The 20568-nt window shown below is 45.1% G+C and overlaps 1 protein-coding gene across 2 annotated transcripts; it reads left to right on the top strand.

Moving 5' to 3' along the window:
• The first annotated feature begins 100 nt into the window (after positions 1 to 100).
• On the top strand, positions 101 to 20130 carry jpt1 (Jupiter microtubule associated homolog 1). Of its 2 annotated transcripts, none has more exons than XM_015945747.3 (5): positions 101 to 324; positions 2278 to 2420; positions 8160 to 8311; positions 9328 to 9358; positions 19570 to 20130. In XM_015945747.3, exons 1-5 carry the CDS (start codon positions 269 to 271, stop codon positions 19707 to 19709), a joined length of 522 nt encoding a protein of 173 aa, XP_015801233.1. In that variant the 5' UTR covers positions 101 to 268; the 3' UTR covers positions 19710 to 20130. The 2 variants fall into 2 exon arrangements, with proteins under 2 accessions (XP_015801233.1, XP_015801234.1); XM_015945748.3 differs by having other exon boundaries at positions 126 to 324; positions 8163 to 8311.
• Positions 20131 to 20568: the final 438 nt, after the last annotated feature.

The raw sequence follows: 20568 nt of genomic DNA, 5'->3' as shown, positions 1-20568 counted from the left end.
TCAGAGCACAGCCCTGTGCCGCTGTGGGCCAATCAGAGCACAGCCCACTGCCGCTCTGTTCAATCAGAGCTGTTGATTTGCTGGTGGGCGGGGTCTGACGGGCTGGCACCACAGAACCAGCGGATCTGGTCTTCGTTATGTTTTTTCAGCATATCGGGTGGAGTCAATATCCCGTCTCTTCGCAGCGACCAAGAAGGAGGATTTATCCTGTTTTTTATTATTAGTTTGACTCTTTTTTGCCGACGAGACATTGAAATTCTCCCCAAAGATGACAACGACAACCACATTCCAAGGGATAGACCCTGGTTCTAAAAGCAGTTCCAGGTAAAAAAAAAAAAAAAACAACTGGAATCTTTCATGGAGGAACAAAAGAAGTGGGATGCGGGGACGCGTTTCTGCTTGCAAACGCCTCTTTTTCTGGTTGTGCTTGAGCAGACGGAGGTGGAGAGGGGATATATCTGATCTGAGCTGAACACTCACGTAGTCTGGCTAATTGTGTTAATCTGATTGGGTCGCTCGGGCTCCATGCTCTAAGTTAGTTAGCCTGGCTGAGAGAATCAGGCAGAAGCCCGCTTTTATTTTCCTCCGTTTTCCTGTAAGGAGTGGATAAACTTACTAGTGTTGCCCCATTAGCCATAAAATAACTTTTTTTATTGTTAAACCAAGTTTAAAATATTCGTCTGTTTGTATTTGAAGTTATTTGGCTGTTTAGGGTGTTTCTGACCCATCGTGACTTATTAGAGGCTCCGTCTATGGAGGGGTTAAGCATGTGATTGATGACAGGAGGGATCGGGTCTAGACTGGGTCTGCTGGGATCATCATCTCTGATCCAGGTAGCTTCCATTCATCCTCTCTTTCTTCTGTAATGATAAATACACAGAGGCTCATCCTCCAAGCATCCTTTCCTGTAAGCGATGCGCCTGAATTCATCCCTCCTGCTGCAGTACAGCACCACTGTTTTATAATAATGCTGTCCATGCATACTGGTTTGTTATTTTTGGTTAAGGGTTAAACTGGTGCTGCTGGATTTTGCTGGGAGCATGTCAAATGTCGGTCAGGCATTAACTGGCTGCAGTTTTGGGATGATGCAGGGGCTTGGGTGGGGGCTAAGCCTGTAAATCGGTCCTTAGCTCTTTACGTTTGGTTCTTAACCCCTCCACCCCCCTCTCTCTCTTTTAGCAGCTGTTGGCCATTTCTGTTTGCTGCCTGAACAAAAGGACACCCTTAGATGAAAGTTTAAACTGAGATAAGGCTGAAATCTTTGTAGGCCATCAGGGGCCTACTGTCTTATCACACACAGTGCTTGTATTTTTTGGAAGGCTTCCTCCTCCACAAAACGCTCCAAAACATTCCAATAATTTGACTAATATCATCAGCAGTTTCATTTTGGGGTGGGGTCTTCTGCCATGCTGCTAAAAATCCCCCCCCCCCCCCCATCCCTATCCACGTGGAAACCATGAGCTCATCCTTCCTGGCCAGGAGGTAGTCTGCATTAGGCATTACTGAACTTACACAGTGAAAACAGATAAAATCACCTCGATTTAGTTTAAACTTTGCTTTTATTTGTATTTTCTTCCAAGTTTTGAGGAGCTGGGGTGGTTCTGTGGGCTCCATCTGCCTTCCTGGCCCTCGGGCAGCTGCTCAGCGTGTCAGCTGGTGGCTGCAGTGACTCTTAGGAGGCCAGAGTTTGCTGGAAATAAAGAGGGAGGGGCTCTGTGAGGACACTAGTGTCTGCCGTCCACTCCAACTGTGTCCTTCAGCACAGAAAGCTAGAAGGATTTTCCTGCCTGCACACTAGTTTCTTTTATCTGTTTCAAGAGCATTTTGATATACAGGGACCTAAAATAATGAATCTAGAGTAAACTGGGCCCAAGTGAAGCTTCACATTTGACTGGTTTCTCTGTTCAAACACAACAATGATAACAGGAAAACACAGCAGCCTCTACATGTGTCACAGCAAAGGAATCCGAGCTGAATAGAGGCTGCGGCTAGCGCGCTAACTCGCTGATTCTAGGCAGCCGGAGTCAGCTGCAGGGCAGAGATTGTGACTGTCTGTCTGACAGGATGACAGCCGAGGCTTAGAGGGTGGAGGCTCTGCTGGTGTGTGGTATGAAAGGGTTTGGGTGGTGCACGGAGAAGCCTTCAGAAATCCAGGACGCATCCTCGGCTTTTATTCAACTATTGATTGATGCTTTTGGTTTGCTCTGATTAAAGAAACAATGGGAGCACAGCAGAAAGGACTTCATCATATCCTCCCTTTTTCTTTTTGTTCTTCAGGGTACTACGGCCGCCAGGTGGGGACTCCAACTTCTCTCTTGGCGCAGATGACAACACCAACCCCCAGCGCAAGAACAAAATGGCCTCTAGCATCTTTGCAGAACCCGACGACCCTCATGCCCACCGGAGGAACAACCCACCAAGTAATTTGCTCCAACATGACTCTCGTTAATCGTTCCTGTGTTAAATCTGAGCTAGATAAACGATTCCACTTATGGGATAACTGTGGTTTGCACTGCAGAAACAAACGTGTGCAGGACGAGCTGGGTCTTGCAGGGGCAGACAAAACCAGCAGAAGTCTGAAGTAAGCAGAAAACACTGCAATTAATCCGTCTGACTCGAGCCTGGAGAAGAGACAAACCGTGGGGTTGTTCAGAGATTCCTACTCATCTGACTGGCTTTCCCACGTGTTCAGCAGCGAATAAAAGCCCGCCAGCACTGGGATGGGGGTAATTTGAAACTAGTCTTTGTTAAATAAGGGTAGAAGATCAGTCCTCAATGGAAAGAAAAGGTCGGGAGGGGGGGGTGTATCACTTGGGGAAAGAAGCGGCCTTCCAGAGAGAGAGAGGGGCGAATGCAGCTGTGGAAAAAAAAAAAAAAAAAAAAACATTCAAGGGCTCTGAGATTTCAAGGTCAGTGGAAATTTGCAGCCACATGAGGCTAAATGTGATCTGACATTACTGCCTTCTAGTACGTTTCTATTGGAGCCAGGAAAGTTTCCGCCAATCTCTGTGCTGTTTACTACAGACGGGCCTCACAGTAATTTATCTAGGTCATCAATGTTGTAAAAAAAAGAAAGAAATGGGCCATAGAGAGGAAATTCCAGGCTTTAGAGGTGCATGACTTTTTAAAAAGTGCTGTTTTTACGTCGACCAGTTGGTAGAAATCAGTTGGGTGTGTGTGCAATCAAGAGTCTGACCTGAAATTGTGGGTTAGCCCTTGATAATCAGTGCCTGATTACATTAAAAAGCTTGTTCGCTTTGGGGCTGGAAGAGCTTCAGTTTCTACAACTGGACCAGTATGGGAATTTATTATGTAGTTATGATGGTTTATCTCTTTAGTTTGCGAGTGTTGTGAACTCTAAAAGGCCTTTGTGTGAACGCTCGCTTTTCTGCCAAAACGTAATAAATGGTTTAAGAAGCATTTTATATGAACAGGACGTGTCTGGTTTATCTGGAATAACGTCACACTCAGGCAGCCGTTTGCAGACCCGTAGGAGCATTTGTGTGCAAGCAAAGACAGGAAAATGGGTACATTCAGACTTTTTTAGTTCGGCCATTTTTACACGTGTAAAAGTTATAATTAGTATCTCATGCATTGTAGATTGCCTTATGAATAGTCTTAGTTTAGAGAAGGGAGATTTTTCCAACAGGATTGATGAGCTAACGGCTAGATGTTAGCTATCTGAACTAGCGTATTGCTGCTGTCTAAAATGGCTCCAGTCCCACCCAAACCAATGAAGTTCTGAAGATTGGAGCTGTTTCTAAAAAGGCACCAAATACACTTCTGTCTCAGTGGTCAGACTAGCCTTTAGCTCATCAGTCTTGTTGGACATAAACACTGTTTATCTGAACTGGGGTTGTTTACGGAGCTGTCTGTGAGTAAGATGGTAATTATTCAAAACTTTTACATGCGAACATATGAGAAAAATCAAATCAAGTTATTTTGAATAATCCTTCAAACCCACAGTTTTACTTTTATGATGTGTTTAAATGGTTGGAAGTGGGTTTCTGTGGACATATCACAAATGATGAATATCTTACCTGCTGTAGATAGCTCTCTGAACAGCCTCAGTTTGAGGAAACCAAGCAAAATTGTGACAAACTACTCCTAATGGAGTCTAAGGTCAACTTCACTGAAAAAACAATTTTTATTTATTATATCTGATTATAATTGGTCACTCTGAGTTTCACATTCAGGCTGAACATGAAAATAGTCTCCTACACCTATCTTCTTCATTAGCTTCTGGTAGAAAATAGACAATGAAATCTAGGATTTGATAATCCTGACAGATCTACGTCACACTGTCACTTAACACTCATGGACTCGCCCATCTTGACTCGCGACAGGGAAGGCTGCGTTGGTTTAGCATCCAGGAAACAGCAGCGAACACCTTAGCTAGTAGAAGCTAGCATTAGCATATACTCCACTTGGCAGAACTCCTCCAGGCTTGTGTTATTTGTAGAGATGAAACATCAACGTTACAGAGCAAATGGAGTCAGTGGTAGAGTCGTGTTGGTCAGTCATAGAAGAGTTGTCAGAATATTAGGAAATAAGACTCCAAGTCATAAAAATCAGGTCTAAAATGCATGCGAGTGGGTCAAATTCTCAAGGCAATGCCATATTAGAAGCCGTGTTTCCTTCTACGGGAGCCTGTGAGGATAAAATGCATTTACTGATTTGTAACAAATGGCTACAAAACTTTCATCATTCATTAACGTTGAATCAACGTCGTTGATGTTTTACACATTTACCTCTTCACTTGTTGCCAGTGATGAAAGGAGGTCTTGTGTGCTTGTCTTTTTGCTGGGGGTTGGGCTCCCAGGGATTTTTGACCCTAATGGCCATCCGTTAGTAAGGTCTTAAACACAAAAATACTGCTTGCAATGCAGGGTTCTTCCTGGCTCAAATTGAGGCAGAGGTGGTACCATCCTGACCATGTGCCAGCACGTGCATACTCTGTGCATTCAACTGCCTCACTTTATTAAAGGCAAAATATTATAAAAGGCTCAATAAGATGCATTAGATTGGTGTTTAGTTCCCTTTTTCCCATCTGATATTTATAGTAAAATATTTTTAAATATTTGACCAACATTTCAGTTACATTTTAGGTTTGTATTAATAACACTTCTCTTAGTCAAAATAACACATAAATATATCCAGTAAAATATAATGCATTTCATTAACATGCATTTGTATTGGAAATGGTAATAACATTTAATTTCTGCTGCTAACAACGTAATGGTGGCATGTCTGTTATGTACGGGTTAGGGAGGTGTTCCGTTTAGCCTTGGACCCCAAAATGCCTTGAAACGGCACTGGGTGTGTGAGTTTTGAAGGTGATCTGAATTGTATCAGATGTATAAATATTACATGTGTATAACTTATTGGTTTGTACGGGTAAAAACGTGTAGTGGGGATAAATCTACATACATTTGACTTTCCAGCTTTGTTTTCTTGTTTTTATTGAACTATTTTCCTGTCCCGTCTGTCTCTCATCTTCCTGCATCTCCTCTAAACTCTCCAGAAAACTGCTGCCTGGATTCTTACTTTTGCACCTCATCAGTAACTTTTGAGCAGATCAAAGGGATCTCCTGACCACAAAGCGGAGAGCGCATTTCGATGCTGCGTCAGTGAGGTGAAATCACCGCAGCACAAGATGAGCGGAGCGCGTCAGGAAAGATTAAAAGACAGAATACCAGAGGATTTGAATAAATATGAACGATCATGTGCTAATAATGATGTTTTGTTGCGCCACCTTGAGAATGTATCGTGTGCCGGACGCAGCGGGCGCACCAACGATCAGCGCTCTGCGTCCTCTCAACAGAATCCCGCTACGCTGAGAGTCCATAAATATTGTAATATAGGCAGAAACTGGACCTTCCCCCCCATAACTCGATCCCTGCCCCTGGATGAAAAGCCGGACATTTTGATCAGTGTAGGAAAAATGGCGCCTGGCAATGGCACAAACATCTTTCTTTAGCAGAAAGGCTTTTAGCGCTTCTACTTGTTGTGGTGTTAAAGACGTGTCCAAGTGATTTAGAACAGAGGAAAGAGCCACAGGGAACTCTGCTTCAGACGCCATGTTTAGGAGAAACTCCGAGTCATGGTGTGTGTGTGTGTGTGTGTGTGTGACGTGCGCTGATTGGCTCAGTTAGAATTCTCAGGGGGTGGGGTTATTTGAATAGAAGAGTTCCCCATGCTTCATTATGGGCTGGTCAGGCTAGCTTTCTTTGAGTCAAGAGCAGTTAGAGGTAAGTTTCTTTAGAAAAAGGATGTTTTAGCATCTTCTTCGATGGTTCATTGACTGACACCCGTAGCCATGAATATATCATGGTGCATGTTGTCCAATAGCATGTGGAGACGTTCTGAAAGACAACCGTAGATCCCACTCTACGACTGAGAGCCATCAGTGGGTCATGGCCATCCTATGCACATATACAGGATGGCTTGCCAGGCTAGGGGTGACTTTCTCATCAAGGTATTAGCTTGATTATTGCCGTAGCTCGACTTAAATGGTAAAATGGTAAATGGCCTGTATTTGATATAGCGCCTTCTAGAGTCCTGGGACCCCCCAAGGCGCTTTACAACACAATCAGTCATTCACCCATTCACACACTCATTCACACACTGGTGGGGATGAGCTACAATGTAGCCACAGCTGCCCTGGGGCGCACTGACAGAGGCGAGGCTGCCGAGCACTGGCGCCACCGGTCCCTCCAACCACCACCAGCAGGCAACGTGGGTTAAGTGTCTTGCCCAAGGACACAACGACAGCGACAGACTGAGCGGGACTCGAACCTGCAACCTTCCGATTACGGGGCGAGCACTTAACTCCTGTTAAGTTAGATTCGTGTGTAACTGCACTGTGTTGTAAACTGACACGTTACACTATTAATCTGGCAGAAATGTGAAATTCTGACAAAGTCAATACAGACCTGCTGTGAACCACTACAGAACGCCGCAGAAATAGCTATGGTCAACATGTGGGTCAGTGTAAGTGTTGTTGAGTTGGTATAAACTACTGTAAAAGGTTTGAAATTAGATTTGTAAACGTTGTAGCTGGCCCCAATTTGACTAGCTGTTAGCTCATCTGTCCTTTTAGAACTAATCTCAATTGAAAAAGAATTTTGTTATTCATAGTTGGTTTAAATGGAACTTCTTTGTCTCTAAACTGAATAAAGTAAAAAACCATGTTGACGCAGTTCTGCAGGTTTATTCCTGCTCAGCTGGAGTCTGTCAGGCTGATGTTTGGGCTTTTATTGGTCCGTCTGAGAGCTCTTAGCTTCCGACCACACAATGAGTAGATTTTAATGAGAGAGGAAGCTCCTCTCAGACATCCACGCCTCAGACCCGTGAGATCCATAACAGTAAGCAGAAGCGTACGTTTTACTCGATGACTACATGAAGCGTCTATATGTTCCATCAATCTAGTTGAATCCTCTTTGGTTTCATGTTTGCTCTTTGTTGGGCAGTAAACTGATTCTGGAGCCTGTAATGAATGAGCGTCTGTCCAGGAGCAGACTCGGTGCTGATTCACTTCCCTCCATTAACAGCGTTGCTTCTCCTCCTCTTCAGTCGTCGTCGTCTTCCCCTCACAACAGTCGGCTTGTGACCTCCCTGACCCTGTGAGTGATGGCGGTTACCTTATGTGGCTCTGAGCTGCACAGCCGGCTCCGCTCAGCGAGCCAGCGCTGGGCTTTAATGCTCTTTCTGCAGGAGCTACATGGGTTTTGTGAGTTTTGGCAGTCGACTCGTCTGACTGGAAGTGTTCCACCACGTTTTCTGGGTCAGTTGCAGACGCTCAAGCGGATTTTGTGATGTTTCCTGTTCATTCCCTGTGATTTTTTATTTATTTGGGGGGGGGCTGCTTTATTTCAGTTCTCGTAAAGCCAATGTTTTGTTAAATCTCACTAGATGAGTCTTGTTGTGAACATGCTTGCCTCATGAGCTGGAAACACCAAGGTCTGGTCTGGCTTTGTGGCTAAGTGGATTAGTTCTCATATGATATGACTGTGCTGCTTTGAAGTCTTACTCATGTTTGTCATCAGCTCTTCCTGTATAACTTCACCATGATCGGTTACCCTCCTCCTCCTCCTCTTTAATAAAGGAAAACAATAATAGGAGTGCAGAGTTTAAAAGCAGCTTTTCCTTTGATCCAGCAGTCGGCGGACCTGCAGGAACCCTGTGTGGGGAGCCGTCCGCCCCGCTGAGGAGGTGCCAGCAGCCTCTTCTCTTCCCCAAGAACCCTCAGCCTGAGCTGACCACCATCCACAACTCTGGGGCGGCCATGATCTGGAACCAGAGACGAGAGGTACCTGTCATGTAGGCTGATCCACTGTTTCCAAAACACAGCCTAGTTCAGCTAAAGCCGACGAGGCGCACGTCCAAACTGTTCAGTGGAAAATTTAGTAAGGAAGGTTGGCGTAATTCGTCAGTTTGAAACTAATCCTGCTTTTTTGTTTTTTTTTAATATTTGCAGACATTTATAATCCCAGAGTAGTCTTGGTTTTTACTCTGAGTCCTTGCTGTCAGATGTGGAGTTTCACAGTTTTAACTCTCTCAGGCTCAAATTAAGTTTTGATAAAAGGACAAACAACTAAGTCCTTCAGGGGTACTTCTGAGTTAAAAAATGCTCATGAAATACGTATGTGGAGTAACCAGGTAGGTTGGTTTTAACATTGCAAATCTGCAACGCCTGCCTCCAGAGGGTTAATAAAGATATAGCGAGCTCAAGTTCACTTCATTACAAAAAAGGAAAAAACAAATTTCTAACAAAAAGTTCAATAAATATGTTTTTTGCTTCTCCCTCCCTTGAAAAAAAATTACAACGGTCATTAACAACCCTGCTGCATTCTGCTGTAGCTAGTGCTAATAACAAGCTAATGCTAAAGTGAGTCAACTGAACTGATAATAAAATAAGCAACAAAGTAAAAAGATCCACACTGTTGGATAAAAAAATTTGTCCAGTAGCAACAAAGCCAGGTCATCATCAGTCTGTGATTTAATCGCCTCCTTTAGCGCTCTCAAACTAGTTTAGGCCTTGCTGATGTTCATGTATGTTATGTACGCCTAGGCTCCACCATGATGCCAACATTAAACCAGAATTCTTTAAATTAGCCGCCATTACAAACCGATGTTGCCGTAAAGCAGGTAGAGACCCACTAGGATTACAGAGTGCTGTCCAATGTTAAGTAGCTCAAGAACTGCTGAAACCAGTTTGAAAGCAATAACTTAACGTGTTAAAAACTCTTAGGGTTGCTTTAGTCTTTTTTTCTTCCTGTGCATTAATTTCTCTTGCAGTAAATACTTCTCTTCTCTGTCTTACAGGATGAGAACGGGCAGGAGGAAGTGATCGATGGTACGTATGCTGGTCTCCTCGGCTGTTTTATAGACAGGGTGTCCGCGGGGTTTTAAAAAGTATTAAAAAGTGACAAATACAAATAGTCAAATTTAAGGCCATTAAAAGTGTTAAATTTGGTCTCAGAGGTATTATTTTTTCCAAATTAGGTATTATTTTTTTCAGACTATCAGATGTCGTATTCTGAACATCGACATAGAAATATATTCCGAATGAAATGTTTTGAACGATTATAAAAACAAAACAAGCCGATTATTTGCTCCTCCCGCTTGCGCTGCCCTGAGTTGCAAATGAAGCGCTCCTCCCACAGCGTTGCCAACTTGGCGACTTTGACGCTATTTCCAACAGCTTCTCAGACCCCCTTCTTGACTTTTTAAATCTTAAATACCTGGCGAACACCTCAGAAACATCTCTGGTAACCCTTAGCTACTTTCTGGATAACTGTCGTTGACATTTCCTGCAGGTTAACTAAACACTCCGCCTGCGCTCCGGACCGTTCTTCAGGACATTAGGAAAGGGAATGATGTAGTGATGTGTCGGTCGCTAAAGAAACGGCTCTCGGAGCCGGCTCCCTGTTGGAGTAACCAGAGTGAGTGACACACACCGTACCTGAGCTGATAAAAACGGCTAAATGTGCGCGTGCGGCGCGCTAAACACACGTGCAGTTTGCCCCTGATTGCTATGAGACCGGTTTGGGGGGTGGGGGGTGCAGCTGTGGTTGAGACAATTATTACATTAACTGATCGACTTGTAAATAGTTTATAAATAAGGTAGAAATAAGTTCCTCACGTTGATAACTAATCTCTCTGAGGACATGGTGCTAGTGCACTCTCCTACAGCACCTTGTCACGACTAAATAAATGCTATGCAACATTTTGTGAACATCAATTTATTTGCATGTATTTGTTATAAATGCCACAGTATAATTCTTGCTGTCAGTATTTGCAAGATATTGGTATTTGGGTCTGTACTGGTTAGACTTAAATGAGTTAAACCAAGGTCTATAGCCCTTGGGTCATAAACTATGAGCTGTAAGTATATTAGTCTTTTTATACTTGGAACCAGGAGTTATTTTAGTGATCATCTTGTTTCCTATTTATTTTTGTCCTGATTGTGCCCTGAGCAATTTTGTGACTAAATAAACAAATCTACATAAATTGAAAAATCGTCTTAAATAATCGATCTCAATTTCAGTCATAATAATCGTGATTATTGTTTTTGCCATAATCGAGCAGCCCTACTTTAGCATATCCGGTCACATAATGATGACGTCATATTCAGTGGTCGTTCCACATCATTTCAGGCCTCGTGGTCAACTGTCTGAACCGCTGAACAGAAGTGCCTGGCTTATTTTCTAAGTAAAATAAATATGTGAAATACGTTGTCAACATCAGTGAGTCTCTAAGTCTATTCTTTTTGTATGTTATATATGTTAAAATATGTGTAAATAGGTCGCTGATTAACACTTGCAATTTAGTGTTGTGATGGTTTTAAAAAAATTCTGAAGGTAGTAAAAAAAAGTATTAAAAAGTAGTAAATTTTACTTAAGGATTGCTGTATATACCCTGATAGAGTCTGTCACATTCTGACCGTGTCTGAACAGCAGGGCATGACTTAGATTACTCTGTAGAAAGCTCCATGGAGCTCTGAAACACATCATGTAATTCTCCTCCTCCCGTCTGTCTAACTTCTCCCTTTCTAAGTCAACAACACGTGATCGCTTTGATGTGGCCGCTCCCTGTCGGGATGGCGTGCCAATCCGGACTCAAGCAGCTGTTCCTTAATGGCAGGCCTCACTTAGTATGAAAAGCTTTTTATTAACCTCCAGGTGTGTGTTAGTAACAGAGTGGCTCCACCCGCTCGGTGGGAACTCTCAAACTGCAGCTCACTGTTTGGACGTTGAGCTGGTCTGGATTTACGGCCGTGCTTACATGTTTGTAAGAGTCCAGTTCAATAACAAACCGTAACTTTTAGTGGGTTACTTCAAGTGTCCAGCGGAGACAAACCTTTAGTTCAGTTAGAAGTGGACGTTTGACTGGAGACAGCAGGGCGTAGTTGAGCTGGGTCTCCGTTAGATTACGTATCTGAACATCTGGGTCCACTTTCACGAAGCTGTGCACTCCTGATATGTGTGACACTGAGCTTACTAACCCATAATAACTACATTTGTCACCGGCGGGTTGTTTGTCCTGCTGCTGTCCACTTCTGTTTCTGCTCTGCCTTCAAAAGACATTTTATTCATTTATATCAGCTAAGTTTATTAAGTGTCCTTCTGCTCGATGGCTACATGTTATTTTGGTACAAAGCAGAAAAAGGCAGTTGCCTAGCTGAAATAATAAATAGTCTGAAAAGACTATGTAGAGATAAAGCCTTCTGTTTGTGTATGACAGTAGCGTTAGGTCCTCAGGTGTTCAATTTATGTTATATAGGAGAGATTCCTGCGGTATTAATTAAATAGCAGGAGCACATTTTAGGCTCTTTGGCTTTTTTCGGCTCAATTTGTGTTTAGATTCTGATAAAAATCAGGGGTCTCATTTATCAAACATTGTGTAGAATCCTTACTAAAACTGTACTTAAGCTCAGCAAAAAATAAAATAAAATTCTTACGCCAAGTAGGTTTGTGATCTATCAAACATGGAGGACGCACAACTGCACGCAATCCTCACTTCATAAATCAGAAACTATCTAGAAAGGTTCTCAGCTGCTTTTTAGTCACATCCCACCCTCACCACTTCCACTTACTGCCATAAATAGTCAACGCAAAGTGCCTTGTGGATCTCATGCATCTACATAAGCTGGCAGTTGCAGCGCTCCGCCAATGACGAAAGCGACCGTAGATCAAGGCCGATCAAGGAAGCGCAATTTCACAGAAGCAGGAATTGAGGTACTTGTGGGTGACGTGGAGAAATGAAAGGAAGTGCTTTTGCAAAACAAATAAGAGAAAATCCACAGAGTGGCACAACGTTGCTGAAGCTGTCAATGTTGTGAATTCTTCAGAGAGACCTGTGGGAGATATAAAAAAATGGCCCAATCGGGATTCGATCCCCAGACTCCCGGGTGAAAGTCACGCGTGCTAACCAGTCACCCAAACGGAGATCTCCCCTGTACGAGTAGCCAGGGCGCATGATCAATCGGGTCACAGTGACAGGACACACACTGTCACAGACGCATGACATTCTGTCTCAATCTGTCCCCCTGCTGATATTCTGCATTCTGTATTCTGCGCTTCAGGCTGTGTGTGTGTGTGTGTGTGTGCGTGTGTGTGCGCGTATGGGGGGTCTTGTTCTGTGTGGAAACGAAGCAGTACAAGTGATAATGCTGCAGGAATTCATAATTTTATCCTTCTCAGCAGCAGCACTGCAGGTGCTCTCCATGTCCAAAATGTGCGTAAGCCAGGTCCTTAGTCAACTTAAAGTTGTGCACATTTTCCCACTAAGTTTTCTTTCATAAATCCCAAAGTTTGCGTGAAAAGTTGCTTACGCAGTTTTCCGACCCCGTTTTGTGCGTAAGCAAGCTTGATAAATGAGGCCCCAGATTATGACAATCCCAATTTATGATGTTTCTGAAGCTCTAACCTACTGATTCAGATTTTAGACTTTTTGATTTATTTCCATGAACTACATTTTACATCAGTTTTCTAGATCTAATCCTATTTTAAAGCTGTTTTCTTACAAATGTTAAAAAGTAAGTTCACTGAAAAACAGTTTTTTTTTAACTTATTTTTGAAACGTGATCTACTCCTATTTCCTTCATTAGCTGCCAATAGGAAACAGACGGGGAAACGCTGAGATTAGAAAAGCCACTCAGATGTACAACTCACTTAAAATTAACACATGGACTCACCCATCTTGGTTCACGACAGGGAAGGCTGTTGTTGGTTTGGCCACCAAGAAACAGCAGAGCATGTTTCGATTAGTAGAAGCTAACCATTAGCATTAGCATTCCACCACACAGCAAAACTCCTCCATGCTTGTGTTATTTGTGGAGCTTAAACATCAACATTGCGAAGCAAACAGTCAGTGGTTGAGTCGTGTTGCTGTTAGTCAATCAGTGGTGAGATGTCCAGAATTATGTAAATAAGACTCTAAATCCTGCCGTCTTCTGCTCCCTACTCTAACTTCCACTTCCTGAAACAGAAGCGCCAGAGGTTTTGTTCCACAGAGAACGACTCACTAGGCATTCATTCATACTAGAGACTGCTGCAAGTGTGTTAAATGTGAGTAAATTAGATTAAAAAAATAAACATATTTTCTCCTAATTAAACACCAAATCACAATTTTAGAAAAGTGTCTTCGACGGAGGTGTTAGCATAAATAAAACCACCTGAACTAGGTATGCTCCAATCCAATCACGCGATCGGAAATCGGTCCAGATCTCGTGTTTTTGAAAGGATCAGAATTGGGAGAAATAAATCGGATTTAACCTTACAACAAATGTGACTTTTTAAATTCATCCTGAAATAGAGATTTTCAAATTGAATGAAAATGGCTTCGTTTCAATTTCAATAAGTCCCGCTACATCAGTAATATTTGTTTCTTGTATGAAAACAACACAGTAACGTCACACAATTTACGGCAGGCAAGGACTCCGACACCAAGTGCCGTTGTTAGCAAGCCTGCTAACACAGAGCTAACGTGTCTCATCAGGAGAGCTAAGATATCTGCAGCTTGGTGGTATTTTAAACCGGACAGCGAAGGCAGAGCTACAGACACTTGTAATGTGTGCATACTGAGCATTCAATATGCTGGGAAGGACACAGCTCCATGATTCGATGCCTTCAAACAAGATAATTTCAATATTGGGTTTTCCCTTCGAGCATCATCTAAGGAAGTCACCGGTCTCCATTAATCTCCAGTTCACCTCTAACAGTTCACAGTGAAGTCAGACAAAAATGCGGAACCAGTCGACAGAGAAAGTTACGCTAATGAACAAAGAGAAATTGCTAACAGACTGCAAAACATCGGAGTTTCTAGTTCTCCTGCAGGACCGGTGTCGGTACAGGATCTGCTCGGGTGCAGGATCGGCTCGGGGTCCTTCGACTGCCAATGACGTCACATTACTGCAAATCTACTCGGCTTTCACACATACGTTTTGGAAAGACATCAGCAGTTTTGTTAAAAAATTCTTGTTTGTTAACGCCTAAATGTTTTCTTTATACTGAAATTGTAATTTGTTAAAACACCATATTATCTTTGTTTTGTAAAGAATGTGAAACTGCATAAAACCAACATCAGACTGACAACAAAATAGAACAGTTCTTATATGTGAAGCCATATCTGTTTGTAGTAATGTGGAGTTCGTCTGTATATTTCCTTAGTTGTTATCTAAATACATTTGTTAGGTAATTTGATTCTATCCCATATTACCTTAAAGGACGACACACCCTTTGATAGAGAGAGAGAGAGTAAATTGATTATTTGTAATGTCCATGTGCATGACTCAACCAGCCCCCATGTCCATGTGTGTGGCTCAACCAGCCCCCACTCTGCTCCAGCCTCAGCCTTTACCTCACCAGCTCTGCATACCCGTGGTCTCCATCAGGAGACTAGAATGTTAGGTAATATTTAATCTCCATAACCCTGGAACCTGTAATAACACACATGACAACAAGGAAGACATTTTACCCTGAGTCTCCAGAACACGGAGAGTTAACGCAGAGAAACCTCCTCCGAGGCTTCCCCACGTCACTCCCCCTGTGCTCCCAGTTCTTCAGGGGCTTTATTCACCAAATGGATGGGGGAGAAGGTGGACCTTCTCAAGTTACAGAGGTACAGAGTTTTCTCAATTAACATCCTTGCTCAACCTTACACAGAGATTCATGATGTGTAATGGGCATCTTTTAGGTCTCAAAAAGGTACAATTATAAAAATACCCAACAACATTCTTTGACTCAAAATATTGCTTGGTGTCTTTCAATAAAGTTCTTATATTTTATTTTGCCCCATTTCAGCAACATCAAGACCTTTTGAGGGTCACCGTTTATCATTTGCTTATATTTTACATTTCCTTTAGAAATTCAAACATATTTTCTCCAAAAAGTGTTGATTTTTGGACTACAGGACTACAACCGCTAAGACTACGACCGCAAATTTGTTCTGACCAATCAAAATCATTCACAGGATCTTTCATGGAGGTAAAGTCAAAGAGTCGGAGTACCCGGCCCGGAGGGTTACCGGGGTCCCACCCTGGAGCCAGGCCTGGGGTTGGGGCCTGTGAGCGAGCACCTGGTGGCCGGGCTTTCGCCCATGGGGCCGGGCCCAGCCCAAACCGGATATATGGGCTCATCCAACTGTGGACCCACCCTCCGCAGGAGGAACATGAAGGGTCCGGTGCAGTGTGGATCGGGTGGCAGACCAAGGCGGGAGCCTTGGCGGTCCGATCCCCGGACAAGAATACTGGTTTTTGGGACATGGAACGTCACCTCGCTGGTGGGGAAGGAGCAGGAGCTTGTGGCAGAGGTTGAGCGGTACCGGCTAGATATAGTCGGACTCACCTCGACACATAGCATTGGCTCTGGAACCCAAGTCCTTGAGAGGGGTTGGACACTCCTTTGCTGGAGTTGCTCCGGGTGAGAGGCGGAGGGCTGGGGTTGGCTTTTTGTTAGCCCCAAGACTCCCTGCCCGTGTGTTGGGGTTTACCCCGGGGGGTGAGAGGGTAGCTTCCCTACGCCTTCGGGTCGGGGAACGGGTCCTGACTGTTGTTTGTGCTTATGGGCCAAATATCAGTTCAGAGTACCCACCCTTTTTGGAGTCCCTGGGACGAGTGATAGATAGTGCTCCATCAGGGGACTCCATTGTCCTGCTGGGGGACTTCAATGCTCACGTGGGCAATGACAGCTTGACCTGGAGGGGTGTGATTGGGAGAAACGGCCCGCCTGATCTGAACTCGAGTGGTGTTTCGTTATTAGACTTCTGTGCAAGCCACAGTTTGGCCATAACAAACACCATGTTCGAACATAAGGATGCCCATCGGTACACTTGGTACCAGGGCAGCCTAGGTCGCAGGTTGATGATAGACTTTGTAGTCGTATCATCTGACCTGCGGACGTATGTTTTGGACACCCGAGTGAAGAGAGGAGAGGAGCTGTCAACTGATCACCACCTGGTGGTGAGTTGGATCAGATGGCAGGGGAAGATGCTGCGTAGACCTGGCAGACCCAAACGCATATAGAGGGTCTGCTGGGAACGCCTGGCAGAAGAACCTGTCAAGATGGTCTTCAACTCCCACCTCCGGCAGAGCTTTCACCGTGTCCCGAGAGCAGTGGGGGACATTGACTCCGAGTGGGCCTTGTTCCACTCTGCGATTGTTGAGGCGGATGTTGCTAGCTGTGGTCGCAAGGTGGCCAATGCCAGTCGTGGTGGCGACCCCCGTACCCGCTGGTGGACACCAGAGGTTCGGGGAGCCGTCAGGCTGAAGAAGGAGGCCTACAGGGCGTGGCTGGTCTGTGGGTCTCCGGAGGCAGCAGACAGGTACCGGATACCCAAGCTGGGTGCAGCAGTAGCAGTTGCCGAGGCAAAATCTCGGGCATGGGAGGAGTTTGGTGAGGCCATGGAGAAAGACTATCGATCAGCTCCAAAGAGGTTCTGGCAAACTGTCTGGCGCCTCAGGAGAGGAAGGCATCAACTCACTCACACTGTTTACAGTGGGGATGGGGAGCTGCTGACGTCAAATGAGGCTATAGTCGGGCAGTGGAAGGAATACTTTGAGGAGCTCCTCAATCCCACCTATGTGCATTCCGAGGAGGAACCAGAGCCGGGAGACCTGGGGATGGACTCTCCAATCTCGGGGGCAGAAGTTGCTGAGGTAGTCAAACAACTACACAGCGGCGGAGCCCCGGGGGCGGATGAGGTTCGTCCTGGGTATCTCAAGGCTATGGATGTTGTAGGGCTGTCATGGTTGACACGTCTCTGCAACATTGCGTGGTCATCGGGGGCAGTTCCTGTGGAGTGGCAGACCGGGGTGGTGGTCCCCATCTTTAAGAAGGGTGACCTGAGGGTGTGTTCCAACTATAGGGGGATCACACTCCTCAGCCTCCCTGGAAAGGTCTACTCCAAGGTACTGTAGAGGAGGGTCATATCGATAGTTGAATCTCAGATTGAGGAGGAGCAATGTGGTTTTCGTCCTGGCCGTGGAACTGTGGGCCAGCTCTATACCCTTGCAAGGGTGATGGAGGGGCCATGGGAGTTTGCCCAACCAATCCACATGTGTTTTGTGGATTTGGAGAAGGCTTATGACCGTGTCCCCAGGGGCACCCTGTGGGGGACGCTCCAGGAGTATGGGGTGGGTGGCTTTCTGTTAAGGGCCATTCAGTCCCTTTACCAGAGAAGCGTGGGTTTGGTCCGCATAGCCAGAAGTAAGTCGGACCTGTTCCCGGTGAGGGTTGGACTCCGCCAGGGCTGCCCTTTGTCACCGGTTCTGTTCATTACCTTTATGGACAGAATTTCTAGGCGCAGCCGTGGTGTGGAGTGTGTCAAATTTGGTGGCAGGAGAATCTCGTCTCTGCTTTTTGCAGATGATGTGGTCCTCCTAGCTTCATCCAGCTCTGACCTTCAGCTCTTGCTGGGTAGGTTCGCAGGCCAGTGTGAAGCGGCTGGGATGAGGATCAGCACCTCCAAATCTGAGACCATGGTTCTCGACCGGTAAAGGGTGGCTTGCCAACTCCGGGAGAGGTCCTACATCAAGTGGAGGAGTTTAAGTATCTCGGGGTCTTGTTCACGAGTGAGGGTAGGAGGGATCGGGAGATTCACAGGCGGATTGGTTTGGCGTTTGCAGTGATGCAGACGCTGAGCAGATCTTTTGTGGTGAAGAGGGAGCTGAGCCAGAATGCCAGGCTCTCGATTTACCAGTCGATCCACGTCCCAATCCTCACCTATTATCATGAGCTTTGGGTAATGACCGAAAGAACGAGATTGCGAATACAAGCGGCCGAAATGAGTTTCCTCCGTAGGGTGGCCAGGCTCAGCCTTAGAGATAGGGTGAGGAGCCTGGACATTCGGGAGGGACTCGAAGTAGAACCGCTGCTCCTCCAGATCAAAAGGAGTCAGTTGAGGTGGTTTGGGCATCTAGTCAGGATGCCTCCTAAACGCCTCCCTGGGGAGGTGTTTCGGGCATGTCCTGGCGGCAGGAGGCCCCCGAGTCGACCCAGGACAGGTTGGAGAGGTTACATACCATACCATACCACCTTTATTTATATGGCACTTTAAAAACACAGCCATACGGCTGACCAAAGTGCTGAACAGTTGCACAATAATAGAGATAAAAACATAAAACAGTACTATAAAATACAGCCAATAAAAATTTACCAATAAAACCTTACAATGGATGATAAAAGGTGTTTCGGGCATGTCCTGCTGGCAGGAGGCCCCCGGGTCGACCCAGGACACGTTGGAGAGGTTACATCTCCAATCTGGCCCGGGAACGCCTTGGGGTCCTGCCGGAGGAGCCGGTGGAGAAGGCCGGGGAGAGGACGGTCTGGAGCTCCCTAGTTGGGATGCTGCCCCCGCGACCCGGACCCGGAGAAGTGGAGGAAGACGACGACGATGACAATCAAAATCATAACATGATAACGTAACTTCCGTAAGCTTCATGTTCAGCCAATCCACTACTTTGACGTCATCGGCAGTCGAAGGACCCCGAGCCGATACTGCACCCGAGCAGATCCTGTACTGACACCGGTGCTCAATACGCCCCACGGCTGGCTGGACCCTGCTCCCGGAACTGCGCGCTGGAGCTACCGGTGTTATGCAGAGAAAAGTTGCCCTGCCTGCTGAAGGCTCCGCCTGCCTGCTCAGTCACGTGAACACGGCTCACAGCTACATATTGAGGGAGTAAACAACTTGAAATAAGAGCAACATTGCTACTTTTAGGTATATTCACAAAATAAACAATTATTTAATTGGTGTACTTCCTAAAAAATGAAAGTGAAACTTAAAGGACAGTTTGGATGTGTTTTTTTCTTATTTTAATGCTTCTCTGAAAAGTATCGGATCGGTACTCTGTAACGGCAGATACTCAAAATCAAATGACTCTGAATCGGATAGGGAGCAGAAAAATCTGAACACAGAGGGGTGTGATGCTTTCACAGATCAGGATAAATAATCTGACTTTTGAGCTTCATCTCAGGAGTAGGTGAATCTCTCTCCAGTAGATGAATTGGTCCATCTGTTACGTCAGCCACTGTGGGGTGACTCCTTGTCTTCTGTTCTGTGTAGAATGTCCTGATGGTGTGGATGGGGAGCAGGAGGAGCAGAAGGAGTCGTCACAGTCCCCCGCCCCATCGGGAGGTGCCAATGCTGCTGCAGGCGGTCGGAGAAACCCTCCTGGTGGCAAGTCCAGCCTCATCCTGGGCTGAGAAGATCCCTTTATTTTTTACTTTTTGATCTTTTTTCCATTCAGATGCTTTTCTTTTTTCTTTCTCTTTTTTCTTTTTCTGAAGATAACGCCCCCACCAGCACCGCCGCCACTCTCTTCCCCCGCATCAACATCTCCTCCTCATGCTGTCACATCCACGGACCTTCATGTCTCACTCCACCCTCAAACCTTTTGTTTGATCTTTTTTTTTATTAAAAGAAGAAAAACTTTTGACAAAAGCACTTTATGTATCTCCCACCCCTGCTCCATCTCCGCCCCTCCTGTAGTGCATCGCGCCTGCTGGGAAAGGCATGACATTTAGCTTGGCCCTCGTTCTACCCCGTTGTAAATGGTAAAACAAAAAAATTAATATTAAAGGATTTGATGCGTGGATTTCTAAATACAATAAAGATTCATATGAATTTGCTGATGTGTTTTCTTCAGCTCCTCAGATGAAAGGTTGTTTCAGAGGTGAAGGCTGATGGTGGCAGCTGGGGAGAGAGAAAGCAGACTCTGGGCTGCTGCTGGTTACGTCACAAGATCTAAAATATGCAGTCAGTTCATGACATCATGGGTTTGACATTTGGCTGGGCAGTGTGTTCCTGATTAAAAGTCTGAAGTTTTAGATTTTTAGAACAGAAGGTGAAAAGTGATCCACGCACGATGTAATGCTGCCTCTGAAACGCCACGTTTAATCGCTTCAACCCAAGATTCCTTATTTGGTTTTAATCAGAGGGCTTTACCTTTTTTAAACAAGTGTGAAGACAGAGAGGTTAAACATTAAGCAACCTGGCTGAGCTTAGACTGCGACTCCTATCCAGTGTTAGCTCTGTGAACAAAAACTGTATTCAAGGCTTTAA

Source organism: Nothobranchius furzeri, chromosome 12, assembly GCF_043380555.1.
Source record: "Nothobranchius furzeri strain GRZ-AD chromosome 12, NfurGRZ-RIMD1, whole genome shotgun sequence".
In the NCBI taxonomy this organism is placed as follows: domain Eukaryota; kingdom Metazoa; phylum Chordata; class Actinopteri; order Cyprinodontiformes; family Nothobranchiidae; genus Nothobranchius; species Nothobranchius furzeri.
Note: the sequence above shows the minus strand (reverse complement) of the source record. Positions and strands in the feature narration are given on the sequence as shown.

What these genes read in the sequence shown, in the direction of transcription:
- jpt1 (XM_015945747.3), top strand. Translation starts at nt 269, where the DNA reads ATGACAACGACAACCACATTCCAAGGGATAGACCCTGGTTCTAAAAGC. An exon ending in GGTTCTAAAAGCAGTTCCAG is followed by an intron (nt 325 to 2,277) that starts GTAAAAAAAAAA and finishes TTTGTTCTTCAG; the next exon opens with GGTACTACGGCCGCCAGGTG. An exon ending in GCAGGAGGAAGTGATCGATG is followed by an intron (nt 9,359 to 19,569) that starts GTACGTATGCTG and finishes TGTTCTGTGTAG; the next exon opens with AATGTCCTGATGGTGTGGAT.